Genomic DNA, 13,445 nt, shown 5'->3' with positions numbered 1-13,445 from the left:
GTCATCCTGCTCAGGGTACTTGGGTTTCTGTCTTCCAGTGGGCTTGTGTTCCATCAACTTGACGATCCCGATGTTCAATGCAAATAAAAACCTGTCAGAGAAAAGTAATAATGACTGTGAATGCAAAATCAAAACACAACGTGACATCAGCAATATTACAATAAGGAGGAGTGTGTGTTATGTCTGTTGATGTTAAATTATTTCTGTGGTGTCAATATAAAACTATACATGGTACTTGTATGCCTATCAAGATTAAAGATTTACAGGGCACATTTGCAACCTGGAGAACCTTTCCCATGTTTTTGTGCCTTATTGATCAATGGGAACAACATTTTTTGAATTTAGTATTGAGAAAGAGGGCTGCAGCCTGCAGTGGTGAAACAGGCTGCAATGTAACCACATGATGCATGTGTGCTCCGTCAATTTATGTCCATTCAGAAGTGTTTGTTTTTGTCACTGACAGGCTCACCTTATTATTTTAAGTGTATGACAATACTATGGAAAGGATCCCTACAGAGATAAACCTTTTTTCAAGAGAAAGATCCTTTTTGTCTAACCAGAAAAATCCCCCAAATCACCATTGCCATACTCACCAGCCTGCATTTAAATAAACAGTATTTTTATCTTGCATACAGTCAGCATATTTTAAAGTCTAACTGGGTGAATTAAGGGTTTAATTTCAACCAATCCAGAGTTGGTGTGTGCTGGTACAATGGACAGACAGACCTTAACAGTTGTTGAGAGTTTTATTTTGTTTCTGTCGACTCTGAATGAAGTGTGTTTAACAATGATAAAATTACAATTTCTTCAAATGGAGTTTGGTGAGTTTGACAATAGTGATTTTGAAGCTGTTTGTAGTTAAACAAAAAGGATCTCACTAAAAAAAATAAAAATAAAAACTTTAACCTCTGTAGCGATATTTTTCATAAGTTGTTAGACACTTATAATCTGAGCCTGCCAGTGGCTAAGTGAACCACTTTTAGTTGACGTAAAGTGATGTAGCACAATTGCCCTGAGTAGTTGCATTGCAATCTGTATCATGGCTGCAGTGGTGACACTCAATATTGGACCAGTTTCAAAAACTGTTGTTCCTATTGATCACTTAGCTGTAAAAACATGGAAAGATAGGGTCCAGGTTGAAATATACCGACCTTACCCTTTAATGCTTTATTGTGATGTCAGTCTTCAACAAGTACTTCAAATTAAATGAATCAGCTTACATAAAACAAAACCCCAGGACACACATTAGAGGCATTAAACTAGAGATAAAACCATAAAAATGACCGTAGGCAAACACTAAAAACTTGCAGAGGTACTATAGTTACATAAAAACTTTTTGCTGCCCTGTTGTTGTTTTGTTATGTGCAAAAAATAAAGGACTTGAAAGAAATGTTCAAATTTAACCTCGAGTAAGAGGTTGAGAGAACAATCCAGGTTCACTGAGATCAGGCAGGAAGCAGGCTAACCAGTGAATGAATGAATGAATGAATGTTGTTTCATTTAAATACATGCCATCGTTTTTCAGTCTTCTAAGAAGGAAGCACAGCAGAGACACAGAGTCACGCTGAGATACAGTGCACGCACACTGTTAGATGATGTAAACAGCTGTATTTATGTTCTTTTCTTCTTATTCAAATTGAAGATCTAAGGATTGAAGGTGTTGTATGTTGAACAGACTGTGAAGCAAATTCACAACTAATAATTCTGGGCGACATAAATTAAACTTACTTGAGTTAGCTTGTCTGTCTTGAAATGTTTGTGCTGACTGATGTAACAAATTACCGAAATGTAATTCACACACACAACAGAGAGATTTAGACCAATGCTTTGTTCATTTTACTGCATGGGTTGCATGCACCGTATAAATTGGCTCCACAAACACAAAACCTGTCGCACAGGGTGTGTACTTATTGTTGGTGTCATATCTTGGCGTATACAAGGATCTGATGTGTAAAAATAGCATCCCTGGCCTTATTGTGAGGTGACAGTGGTGAGCATCCAGCAACGACAGCAACAAAAGGTCAGGAGAATGTATTTAGCACAAAGCAGGTTTGTGAATGAGATCAGTTCAGACTTGCCCATAACAGCAGATGTGATGGTATCTTGGCAGAAAACTACAGAGGTGGCAGTTTCTCACTAATTGACAGGTTGCTGCCTGACATGAAAGGTTTGCGTCATTCATGGTGATGTCATGAAGAGATTAGAAATAGACTGTTTGTAGGATTTGGGTGAGAATGAACTCTAAAGTGTCTGTCTCTTCTTTTTCAGATTATCTTTGTTCTCCAGAAGAAAACGTCCACATGATCGACTTCACCAGGTTTAAGATCCGTGACATGGAGACGGGGACGGTCCTGTTTGAGATTACTAAACCGCCAACACCAGGTCAGCTCCGAACCTCAGAGACTAGATGACAGGTTATGAGACAGATCCACAAACTTCTGAATATATTATAAAGGCTGAATTAAATACCTCACTGACTGTAATGTCCTGTAAAGGGTATTTTACTGAAGTGTGGACTTGAGTCACATGACTTGGACTTCGAGTCACAAATGTGGTGACTATAGGGCCCTGATACACAAAGTCGATGGTTGGCTGTTGGACAATGAACATCTGTCGCCCTAGTTTTTAATGTGTGTCCAACACCGTTGGCAATAGCTGGCCCTTGTTGGCTACTTTCGGCAAATTCAGCATGCCCCATGAGTGAAACCAATCAAGCTCAGTGCACGAGAAGAGAAACAGTAGTAAGAAAAATTTAGATTTTCTTTTTTTTTTTTTTGCCATTGAGCTCTTTAGCCAAAACAGTTCATAGTTGTTTGTGTCATTATTCGCTTGTATTCGGTATTCGCTTGGGTTGTGCTAACTGGCTAACTAGCGTCTTGAATGCATCCTGTTGATCCTCTGGTTTCCCTTTTTGAATGATGAATACAGACAGCCGCCCAACTGTTGGTATGGAGAGTTATTTCCTGTCATGCAGGCGCATAATGTACATGCTAGTTGGCCTTTCGCTATAGTCTCTGCATTGTGTTCAGATGCAACTTTTTGGCCGAGACACATGAGGCGACACAACAGTTGCCACTAGTTCTTGATGTTTTGTGTGTCTAAGACCTTAGACTCGATTTAACAAAATCAAAAAAAGACTTGCAACTTGACTTCGACTTAAAGCCGCTACAAGGAACTTTTAACTGGATATGCAAAAGTCTCTCATTTCTGCTGATGTCTGTGCGTGACCTACAACAGCAAATGAGACCATCGGTGTGAAGATAAGCTATTTCTACATATATAGTGTATATCCATACCTTTAGGAAACTGGCTCCGGGTCCGCCCCAGGTCGCTTCCAGGACGAAGCGATTTACGGCACTCAGACGGCACACGTCATCTTACCTAGCTGCTTACATTTATAGTGACTCTTATAAATAGTTGCTACTCCTTCTCCTCGACCCGACGTCTGCGGGGAGTTAATAGCCGCAATCATCGGGTAAAAGTTCTGTGAAAGCACTGGACTCACCAACAGTCAGCCACGTCTCAGTCACACAGAGAAAATCCAATTCTCAGGAAGTCAGGAAATCCTTCAGGATAAACGTTTTGTTCGCTAGCGATCTAGCATTTACCAGCCCAATCCTGGCAGGAGCCGGCGGGTCCACGGCGTTAGCTGTCCGGGGAGCCACACACAAAGGCCGCAGGTTGCGCAGATTCACCCCGCGCCAGTGGGGCTGACGACAGGTACCAGCCAGGTGTCGACAGGGTTCAGCGGGTCCAGACAGGGTTGAGTGCCGAGAAATAAAGAGGCAAGGCACCACTCCATACTCAGTCCAAGAAGCCGTGGAAGTGCTCGCCAAATAGGCCTTCAGCCTTACCAGCCGACCGCTGCGTTTACCCTGGCGGCGGTGGCGCTTACGCCGGAGAGGTGGAGCTGGGGTGCGGCAGAGGTGAGCTGGGATCCCAGATAGGAGCGGGGGCAAAGTTTTCCCGTCTTGTTGTTTCATTCATCCCCAAAACAAACACATGTGCGAGCCAGGTAAGCGTCTTTACGACAATATGCGCTAGAGCCTTTTGAGCCTTTTGACTTGAAAATGCTTGATACCTTCCCCCAAAACCAAAGCTTGAAAAGTATGGTAGTTAAAAAGTGTGCCACGAATCATTGAATTTCCCTTCATTTCCTGAATCAGCTAACATTAATGCAATTCATTCCCAGGAAGTCGACAATTAATTCCCCTGATCATCTTTGTTTGAACCGATTCAACAGCCATTCGTCAAGTTCCAGGAGAGAACCATGAAGAACTAACATTTCTTTATTGAGCGCCAATTGGAAAAAATGATACCAAAGATAATCTGGTTTGAGTACAAACACTAGCATGCAGGTCAGAAATTACAGAGGGAGATGCAACACCTCTGACAAACTTGTTTTAACAAATGAATACGAATTTTTGAAAGCACTCATGATTTTTGTAAATGTAATATATTGTTACTCTGTTGTTAAAATGTTAAACGACTTTAGACCTCTGCTATTTTACTTGATAGATTTTATTGTTGTATATTTAAGGATACGTGAGTATAGGCAATATAATAATGGGTATTTTTCATTTCATATTCTGAGATGTAGTTCTGAACTCTCTGATATGTCTCCTCTTTAGCCGGAGGCAGAAAGCACTGTGACCCCAACGCTGGCCGTTTTGTCCGATACCAGTTCACCCCAGCCTTCCTGCAGTTGCGGCAGGTCGGAGCAACGTAAGTTAACATTCAGTGTTCTTTCGGAAACTGAGAGACAGAGAGAGAAAGAGAGACGTGTCCAAAAAAGCTGCATGATGCAATAATGTCCAGTACAACCCTGCTGTACTGACAGAGGACACATACCGCATGTGGGAGGCGTGTGGGCGTCAGTGTGGGACGGCAGGCTGATGATGATATGTGTGAACATACAGAGCAGCAGAGCCCACCTGCTGAGTCAGGCACCAAGTATCTGTCAGTGCTCCTGAGTGGTGTTCATCATCATCAGACTCCTACTCTGTGACTGACTGCAGATTTTAATCCTACCCAGTAACTGACTCAACCAGATACTAAAGGCAGAATAAAAGGGCTCAGTGTATCCTAGATATAATGTTTTATTCACCAAATAATGGTCGAGGTTTTATATTTTTATTTAGCATTGTACCTCAGAAAAGATAAGTGTTCTGTACGGTGAATTTAAAGGATGATTCTAGCCAAAGCAATTATGATGGGGGTGAAGGAAGATGTCAGGTAATGCAGTATAAAGAGCAACAAAACAACAAAACAAACACAGGACTTTTGCCAATTTGTACTGCAAACTGATTCATTAAACACGTGCAAAGACAAATGGGGTTAGGCACTGGCCTCAAACGACTGGGTCAGGACAGCCTGTTTGGCAGGGTAAAGGACCTGAACAGATCAGGTTTCCGGTACGCAAGTTTCTTTTGTCCTAGGATGGTGAGGGCATGACTTGCTCTAACCCCAAACAATATCATTCCTCTTGTCTAAACCCAACCAACAAAGTCAACAAGTTTGATCCAGAGTAGGGTGGGTCATGCCTTTGCTATCCTAGGAAAGGAAAATTTGCTTCTGGCACAGACCAGGTAGTGATAGATTTTCACCCAGGAGATGGTAACATACTCAACTTGTGTCATGTACATACAGAACTTATGCATGCAATTTAAATTATGTAGGAAACATACCGATTTTAATCTAAACCATGAACTTTTCTCTCAACGTAACCAAGTAGTTTTGGTGCCTAACTACAACTGTTAGTACATGCATGTGTAAATGGACTGCACTTGTATGGCACCTTTCTAGTCTACCCACCACTCAAAGCACTTTTACATTACATTCACCCATTCACACTCACATTCACACAATGGTGGCCGAGGCTACCGTACATGGTGCCATCTACTACTCAGTAAGCATTCTCATGCACTCACACTGATGGAGCAGCCATCAGGAGCAATTTGGGGTTCAGTATCTTGCCCAGGGATACTTCGACATGCAGACGACGACCCGCTCTACCTCTAAGCCAGAGCTGGCGTGTTGCGCCAACCCTGTGCCATGTCACTGGTACTCTCCAACAATCATATATGTGTTTTGGGAAACCTTTTCTGTCATTTAAGTATGAGAACATCATATTGGACAGGAAGTAGACATCTGTGAGATCACCAAAATAACTTTGAATCCACAACCTGCTCCCGTGCGCACTCACAGTTCTTCTGCTTAATATTGAATTTCAGTATTTTACCTCCAAATTAAGTGTTAAGATCATCTGGATCAACTGTTGTCTTATTTACTGTTACAAAGCAGTTCAGACTAGGACCCAAAAGCAGACCAACAGACAGTCTGAATTTCTAACAAAAAGCAAGCTTTAATATAGCTGAATGAAAACATCCAGATACAGCAGGCAACGCAAAGTCAAAACGAAAGCCAAACCAACCAGGAAAAACACGATGAACAGGGTTGAGCACAGGAATAACACAGGCAAGAATGCAGAAACAACCACAGATGACCTGACCAAGAACAAAGGGAAACACAGGTATATATCCACAGAAAGCTAATCATAAGAACGAGACACAGCTGGAGTAGGAGGACATGGGCAAAAGGAGGGAAATGGGGATTAGCTAACAACAAGGGTGTGGAGGGGAACACTAGGGTGGAGCAAACAAGACTAATACACAGCAGGTGTGAAGGGAAGACTCTGGGAACCAAGGCTATTCAATGGAAGGCTGAAACACGGGGTCAAACATGGGGGGATTGCACAGTAAAATCTGGTCTGCACTTCCTCCGAGGCTCAGTAGATGGTGTGAGACCGCGGAATAAGGGGGATGTTTGTTTCATGGTCAGTTTGTATTTTTGGTTACATTTGGGAATTTATGAATGATTTGAAAATGTTTGGTTTTGCAATAGATTTTAACTATTATGCCAAAACTGATAATCTGTGCTCTGGCTTAACAGCAAAATATATTGTGATAATATCTAGTGTTACACTGAAGGATGATTCTCAGAATCAAAACCAATGACAACAGCCCTAGCTACTTTATTAAGGAAGAAAAACACATTAAAATGATATTGAAAAAAGAGCTTATTGACACATTTTGACATATTCCAGTATTCAAATATTCTCAGTTTCATTATTGTCTTGATGTCACACACCACAAAACACAGGAACAATTGCAGGACAAAAATCATTTATTTTGCATTTTCACACACAAACAGTCACCACACAAATAACAAATGAACTAAAAGTCTGAGGAAGAGCTTTGTGCTGTAAACATCACACAGCAAAACAAGAGGTAGGCCTATTTGATCTGGCTCCATTTTGTTGGTTCTGGAATATGTGCATGCATGTCATTTTCACAGCTTATTATTGGACTGTCACTGGTGGCCTGCGTTGTGGATGAGAATGACAGAGATGCAATTCCGACAACTTCGGGCAGCCGCCGTCCAAAAGTCCAAGCAGACCGCACCAAGTGCACTCCTTGATCGCCTGAGCGGATCCTGCACTTTTTATCTAGCGCCCCTGCTGTCACCCTCCAGCATCGCAGCTCAAGTTACACTGCACATGTGCAATCCCCCCATGTTTGACCCCGTGTCTCAGCCTTCTCTTGAATAGCCTTGCTGGGAACAGGGAAGGACTAACAAGACAAGTGTGACAGAAAACAGACGGGAAAACACACAAAGACAGGAAGTAAAACCAGTAACGACACATGAGGAGAGAATCTACAAAATAAAACAGGAAGCAGATTAACCATGAATGAATAACATGGAACAAGAAACACAAACAGAAATCTTCCAGGTTGGTGAATTAATTTCCTCTCTATGTTTCTGCAGAGTGGAGTTCACAGTGGGAGACACACCCATCAACAACTTCCGCATGATTGAGAGACACTACTTTCGCGATCAGCTGCTGAAGAGCTTTGATTTCGAGTTTGGCTTCTGCATGCCCAGCAGCAAGAACACGTGCGAGCACATCTATGAGTTCCCCGCACTGTCCGAGGATATCAGTGAGTGTCACACACAATAAGCCAACACACACGTGGTGACTGCAAGAGACAAACACACCCACTCAGAGGTGCTTTATTAGATCTAGCAGGATATAATGATGCAGAATAGTGAGTGTTGTGATTCTCTTTTCTCTCTCAGTGCGCGAGATGATTCTGCACCCTTACGAGACACAGTCTGACAGCTTCTACTTTGTGGACAACAAGCTGGTGATGCACAACAAGGCAGACTATTCCTACAGTGGGGGGCCATAGGAAGACCGCCCTCCACCCTTTACTCCTCCCTGTTCTAGACATTTTCCATGTACCACTTCAGGACCAGAAGCAGATGAACTAACGGACAGTTCACTGGCATTAAACGCTCTTGACTCACTCCTGTTAACTCCATAAATTTCCATTCAGGTATTCAGCTGCCAGACCAATAGATTTCTCCCTTTGCCTCTTTGCAGGAACATCGAATTCTGCCAGTTTTATCATCACTTTGCATCAGTGTGTGTGAGCGAATGTGTGGGCAGCAAACACATGCAGTGTCTGTACATACTGTTGATTTCAGTCTGTATATGTGGGTTCCACTTGATCATCAGGAAGATTCATTTACATTTTGTGCGTTTTCATAGCTATTAATAGAAGAGAAAATGGCGACAGTGAGTCAGAAACACACCATGAGACAATGACAGGAATGAAGTTACCCTAAAAAAAAGTTTAATTATAATAACTAATCCATTCAGATGCACATTTATATAGTTTGTATAGGAAGCTCATTACATTCTAACTCCTGAGGTTTCTTAAATTTCTAGTAGCACATGTCTGAATGATCCATTTTGTCATCATTCGTTTGAACGACAAACAGAAATGTGTACTTTGTCTATTTAAATGTGTCATTTGTCGTATGTTTCCATGTAGTAATACTACTTCAGGAGTATTTTTTAAATGAATAGCTAGCCACTTTGAAGTGTCAGAAAACCTTCATTAGCCAAAAGTCAGATACCAATTTTGATATCCAGTACGTTCTCTGTAGTACTGAACACTGTGTATACTTTAATTATGATAAATGTTTTAAGTATAAAATTAAAAAGTGTGTAAAGTTTTGACAGCGGAAATTCCATCACTGCAATAAATATGGGATTTTTTCGAATTCTGGAGATCCATTGTTCTTTGTTTTTTCACAAAATATGAAACTGAAGAAAGAAAGTGAACATTAGTGTTGTGTTGTTCGTGAACGAATCGTTCAAAAGAACGAATCTGTTGAGTGAACGTACCGAACTGAATCACTTCTGGAACTGATTAGTTCATTTCTCAGTTCAGTTGAGCTCAGCAGTGAGTGTGCAGGCCAGGAGTGACAAATCACTCAATGAACGAATCACTAGATGAACGACGTAACCCCGATCCCTGAGTGATTCAAATAATTTCTTCGTAGCGATACACTTTCGTAGGGACCGTTTTCTCCAAGCTAACGGCTAATGTAGCAGGAGATAAGCCACAAGCCACACAATTACACACCTCCCCATTGTTTTAACACACTTAGTTTCCAGGTAAACAAACTTAAAACGTTAGGCTGGCCAGTAATGAGACTCACCAGTGCAGGGCAGATGCAGCAGCAGCAGCAACAGAGAGAGACTGAGTCGGACTACGCAGTACACAGTCAGGGCTCCTCCTGCCAAGCACTGAACGATTTGGTAAACGAATCTTTTGAACAAATCTTTTTAATGAACTGATTTTAGTGATTCAGTAACATCTTAAGAACTGCTTTGCCCATCACTAGTGAACATAACGGTAAAAATCATGTTGAGCCGCGGTGATGTTAAGAATCAGAATCAGCACAAACAGAAGAGACAAAAGAAATGAAACCAAGTAAATACGGAGGGAAGGTGCAATGTTAGTACATTCTCCATAATTACGAACATTCTTTTACCAGCCTGATTTCTCTGACTCTTACTGGTGATGTTGCATTATTCAATAGTTCAAATCTAAAAAGTATCTTCTCAAATACAGTGTTGTAGTAGGCTGGGGCTTCTTGCTAACAAAAACGCAGATAAAAGAAGAGAGCTCTGCTGTTGTTACTTTGCAATGTATGTAGTTTTACTTAAAAGTAATACCTGCACAGATTGTAGATATATTTGCGACAGTGAAATTACATCTGCAGTTCTCTGTAACTGTTATTTTCATTGTCATGTCCTAATGTTGTTTATGATATTTAGGATTATTTTGTTCACTTAAACAATTAATATTCCTATTATTACTATTTGACTGCTCATCAGTTACTTGAATGTGCTGTCATCCGTCATCGGGACCTCTAATCAGCTGTCATCAGTTGATGTATTTTCCGTTGTGCAGAGGATTGTGGGTCAGAATAGCCAGAAAAGCATGCTGGCTTAGTACAACATCCTGGTATTTTTGGCATACTGCATTTGACATATGTACTGGGACATACTAAATCTTTCTCTGGCATACGGTTGTGTGGGTATTGGAACGCACAGACAGTTTGCCTCAGTTTATGGCCTTAAACACATTGTCTCATGACATGCTGGAAAATTCCACCCATTCAGCCCCCAACATGCCACAGTTTGTATTAGCAAGAAAAAGATAGTTACTGGTCACTGGTTTGTTAATGGGAAGGGAACAAAGCTCAGCTGGATGATCTTTGCTTGGATCAGAGGTGCGATGACATTAAATGGCTGAAGCTCACAGTCGAGCAGAGGTTAAAAGATCAGTTCATGAAGAGGTGCTAAGATGAGCTCCAGAGTGTGCCATCATGTGGCTTGTGATGTGAATTTAAAGAGGGCTTTAACTTTGAGAAATCTTCTTTGTAAAAAAACAAGAGGCTACTTATAATCTTCAAATAATTAACAACAGAATTCCTAAAATAACAGGACGATGGAAAGGTTTGGAAAGGAATATAAGATTTAGTAACTTATGTTAACAACCTGGGACATGAACAGCAAGAAGTATCTGCCACAATACTTAATACTGTAAACCACCTGTCCATGTTTAAAATTATTATTGCAGCTAGATAAACCAAGGTCAATGTGTAAACTAGGTGCTTTTTTAAGTAATATTGTTGCTCTCTTCAACTTCCTGAGACCCTAATTTTGTTTAGTGTGCTTTTTAATTTTTTTAATTCTCCTAGCTAATTGGGATGAGAAGGACCCATAAAAATATAAGCATTATGTTTGAACAGTAAGTAGTTTTTGAGAAAAACAGTGTCCCTTTATGGGGACAACAGGCTTATTTGTAATAGTCACAGGTGTGTAATAAAGTATAAAACTGGCTATCACAAAGCTCCAACATTGTTGTGCACAAACAAAATTGCGATCAATGCAACATTTGACTAATGTTTTATAACTTAAAGGGTTAGGGGTCACTGTTCAAGTCTAAAGCTGTCAGGACTGTTTATTTCAATGCCTGAACATGTGTGCAAAAGCAAAATTGCAAAAGAAAATCTAAAAAGCTTGTGATTTGTTTGTTCTCAAATAGGCACTTCCTTATTAACAGCGTCTTACCTTGTTGCTATTGCTAAAATTGGTCATATTTGTTGCTATATTAAACTACAAATGTTAACAAACATAGATAAACAAGTTTTAATAACATAACATTTGATCAGGTTTTGTACCTTGTCCACTTTTGTGTCCGGATCAGCTGGAGATTGTCGCTGCAAAGATGGCCGTCATCTTGTTCTTACATGGATTAGTGTATTGTGGTGTTACTACCACTAGATGGCACAAAAAAGTGTCGACGAAGGAGGACAGCAGGTCTAAGTTAAGAGGAATGAATGTCCTAAAATGTAATGTCCTTATATGAGGACGCAGAGTCGCAGGAGGGTAAATGACTCAGTTTGTGAGTAAATAAATCTGAATCGTAATCTGAATCTCACCATATCTTAACACTTTCAGAGCTCTGATTAAAGATCCCTCCCTGACATGTGTTAGGACATAAAAAATCTTTGTTTGGATTAATAATTTGTGTCTGATAAGCAGTGCCGTGCACAGACATTTTGCAGGGCAGGTGCTCCTGGTACAAAAGGCTCATGCAAAGTTTTTTAAATATCTATATACTCGTAGCAGCTGATACACACTCACTTTTATCATTTATTTAAAACAGGAAACAACAAAGAACACAATGCCACATTTTGCACACTTTAGTGGTCTATAAAGTAAATAAGCATTCTCAACAAATCTTCACACAAAATTGAAAAACACTGTTTTCTGAATAATAAAAACAAACATTCACCCTCCAACCGAGGAAGCCCATGTGTCCTCTTCTCCCTATTCTTCACTCTTGTTACTTTGCTTTCCTTTTTTTTAGGTAGTCACTTGCTTTTTAGGTAGTCACTTGCTTTTAGGTAGTCACTTGCTTATTCGTATAATTATGTTCTAAATAAACGTTAAGATATTCTTAAAGAATACCAGAGAACTGACGCATGAGGTGGCTGCAGCTCTGCGCCCCTCCTCTCCTCGTCTGTGCTCCTTACACAGCGCAACCTCAAACTGCATGCCATTTTTGTTTAAATTTATTTTTAGGGATGCGACGTGGGGGTCATAAACATTATTTCAAATTGAGTCTTGGGTTCAACAGACACAAGCAATTAGGTGTTTTTCACTCTGCTCACACTGAGCAGTATGTGAACACAAATCTACCCGAGAGTTGGAGGGAGACAGTGTGGTTCTATGCCAGACTAGCTTACTTTTTGTGAAGCTTAATGGTGAGTTATAGCCTAAATTAGACTGGCTGTACTGAGATGTTTTAATAGTGCTTTAATCTGACAGTGGTGACAAACAGTGCCAAGGTGTAGGACAAACACTGTCGTTACCTGGCTGTCCATGAAGGCAGGTCAGGGAGATGTAAAGCGCTCATTATACGTACGGCTGCCACAAGGGAACTTGAAGACGGAGAGGCAGGGGCTCGACTCAAATGCAGGTGTTGGGCTTACAGCACAATTGAGAATTGATGCCATGTGCCAAATTTGAAAATATAAAATTATTAAAAGAAATAGGAATAAAATGACTCACAAAAAGGGCACTTATCTAGACAGAGGGAAGAGGTCAGGTTCTTGAGCACCACCTGGGGTCTTTGCACGTGTCTGCTGATAAGGTTTATCCACAAGAAAGTTAAACGACCTATTTACCTAGTTCAGATTTACTCCAAAAAAAGTGTTGTATTTTTTTCTCATGTTTCTAGAAAACACACATAAAAACAGAAAGTAGAAGATCTGACTGTTACATCAGGGGATAATTCCTCATGTTGAACAAGCTGCAGGTCATAAAGTGTCTTTGCTGCCATCTTGCGTCAGTCTTACTGCACTGTTGCCATGACACCACTTACTGTATCATCCTCCATCAGGCAAGCGATGTTACTAGAGTACAAATATATTAATGTGTCATCAATTTGAAATCATATTTAGTCAGATGTGAAAATTCATAAATGACAAAACGCTTTTTGAGTCACTTAAAA

At 40.6% G+C, this 13,445-nt stretch overlaps 1 protein-coding gene across 1 annotated transcript in view; it reads left to right on the top strand.

Moving 5' to 3' along the window:
- Positions 1-9,132, top strand: part of unc119a1 (unc-119 lipid binding chaperone a1) — a 31,973-nt gene extending 22,841 nt beyond the window's left edge. Inside the window, exons 2-5 of the mRNA XM_033630658.2 lie at positions 2,269-2,382; positions 4,632-4,725; positions 7,828-8,000; positions 8,140-9,132. Coding sequence (XP_033486549.1) covers positions 2,269-2,382; positions 4,632-4,725; positions 7,828-8,000; positions 8,140-8,252 — 494 coding nt within the window. The 3' untranslated portion in view covers positions 8,253-9,132. The remainder of the gene's footprint in view (positions 1-2,268; positions 2,383-4,631; positions 4,726-7,827; positions 8,001-8,139) is intronic.
- The last annotated feature ends 4,313 nt before the right edge of the window (positions 9,133-13,445 follow it).

Source organism: Epinephelus lanceolatus, chromosome 4 (genome assembly GCF_041903045.1).
Source record: "Epinephelus lanceolatus isolate andai-2023 chromosome 4, ASM4190304v1, whole genome shotgun sequence".
Lineage (NCBI taxonomy): Eukaryota > Metazoa > Chordata > Actinopteri > Perciformes > Serranidae > Epinephelus > Epinephelus lanceolatus.
This window is presented reverse-complemented; position numbering and strand designations above follow the sequence as displayed.